At 48.6% G+C, this 1,256-nt stretch overlaps 1 protein-coding gene and 1 long non-coding RNA gene across 4 annotated transcripts in view; one reads left to right on the top strand and one right to left on the bottom strand.

The window, feature by feature from the left end:
* LOC106525586 (uncharacterized) overlaps positions 1-498 on the bottom strand; it is a 9,721-nt gene extending 9,223 nt beyond the window's left edge. For all 3 annotated transcript variants that reach the window (XR_001311138.1, XR_001311136.1, XR_001311137.1), the window contains exon 1: positions 212-498. This is a non-coding gene — a long non-coding RNA (uncharacterized LOC106525586). The remainder of the gene's footprint in view (positions 1-211) is intronic.
* Positions 1-1,240, top strand: part of nanp (N-acetylneuraminic acid phosphatase) — a 1,849-nt gene extending 609 nt beyond the window's left edge. The window contains exon 2 of the mRNA XM_014019877.1: positions 508-1,240. Coding sequence (XP_013875331.1) covers positions 508-1,152 — 645 coding nt within the window. The 3' untranslated portion in view covers positions 1,153-1,240. The remainder of the gene's footprint in view (positions 1-507) is intronic.
* The last annotated feature ends 16 nt before the right edge of the window (positions 1,241-1,256 follow it).

The raw sequence follows: 1,256 nt of genomic DNA, 5'->3' as shown, positions 1-1,256 counted from the left end.
CTATCTATCTATCTATCTATCTATCTATCTATCTATCTATCTATCTATCTATCTATCTATCTATCTATCTATCTATCTATCACAATTACGACTACTGGAGGAACAGCCCTAGGGTTTCACTGAAAGTCCCCCCTCTTCTGCTTGCCTTTAAASTGACACTTSAAACACTTTAAAGTGGGGTTTTGTAGGTTATTAACAATAAGTATCTTACCTGTTGAAAGCTCCTTGAATGATTTGGATAAATTGATTTAGCTCAGACAGCCGAGACCAAATCCTTTTTACTGAGGAAGATTTATTTATCTCTCGCTATATCCTAACGTCAAGACTCCTCCACCTGAGGCAGACTCCGCCCCCAACCAGGAGGAGGAAGTGCTAAAACTGTTAACTTAGAGACGGTACTAGTTGTTGATGATAAATACATTTAATCTGAAGTTTCTGATATTTACCTAGTTATATATGTTTATATGGTGTTTTTATTTGATGAAGTCCTCTGTCTGAACTTGGCAGACCAGCGAGCTTCTGAAGACCGAACTGGACCTGGATGACGCCTCCATCCAAACCATCAGTGAGAAATTCAAGCAGAAGCTTCTCCACGAGCAAAAAGACGGGTCCGTCGGAACCATCGACGACCTCCGCGTGCGTCACTGGGAGGAAAGCATCGCGGAGACGCTGGGCCGCCGCGCCCCYCCCTCTCTGGCGTCTCAGTGCTACTTCCTGTGGAAGAACAGCCGCCTGCAGGTCCTGTGTCTGTCCCCCGAGGTCCGCCGCCTCCTGAAGCGGCTCCGCGGCCGCTACAAGCTGCTGCTGCTGACCAACGGGGAGGCGCAGACGCAGAGGGAGAAGCTGGAGGCGGTCCGCTGCGAGGAGCTCTTCCACGCCGTCGTGGTCGGGGGGGAATACCCTGAGCAGAAACCGTCCCCGTCCATCTTCAGGACGTGTTTCCACCTGCTGGGCGTGGAACCGCAGGACTGCGTGATGGTCGGGGACTCTCTGGACACGGACATTCAGGGGGGCGTCAGCGCCGGGGTCCGGGCCACCGTTTGGATCAGCGGTTCTGAGTCGGATGGTCCGGTGAAACCAGACTTCACCGTCCCTACTGTGCTTCAGCTACCGGACATCCTGGCTCAGCTGGAAGGACAGACTTCACTTTAAACAGTTTCATGAGATTTTTGTCCCAGATTTTAAACATGAGTTTTATTATTATTATAATATCTGATTAAATATTTGATTTTTATTATTATATCTGATTAAATATT

Source organism: Austrofundulus limnaeus, unplaced genomic scaffold (assembly GCF_001266775.1).
Source record: "Austrofundulus limnaeus strain Quisiro unplaced genomic scaffold, Austrofundulus_limnaeus-1.0 Scaffold235, whole genome shotgun sequence".
NCBI lineage: Eukaryota > Metazoa > Chordata > Actinopteri > Cyprinodontiformes > Rivulidae > Austrofundulus > Austrofundulus limnaeus.
The sequence above is the reverse complement of the archived record's forward strand: the minus strand, read 5'-3'. Positions and strand labels throughout refer to the sequence as shown.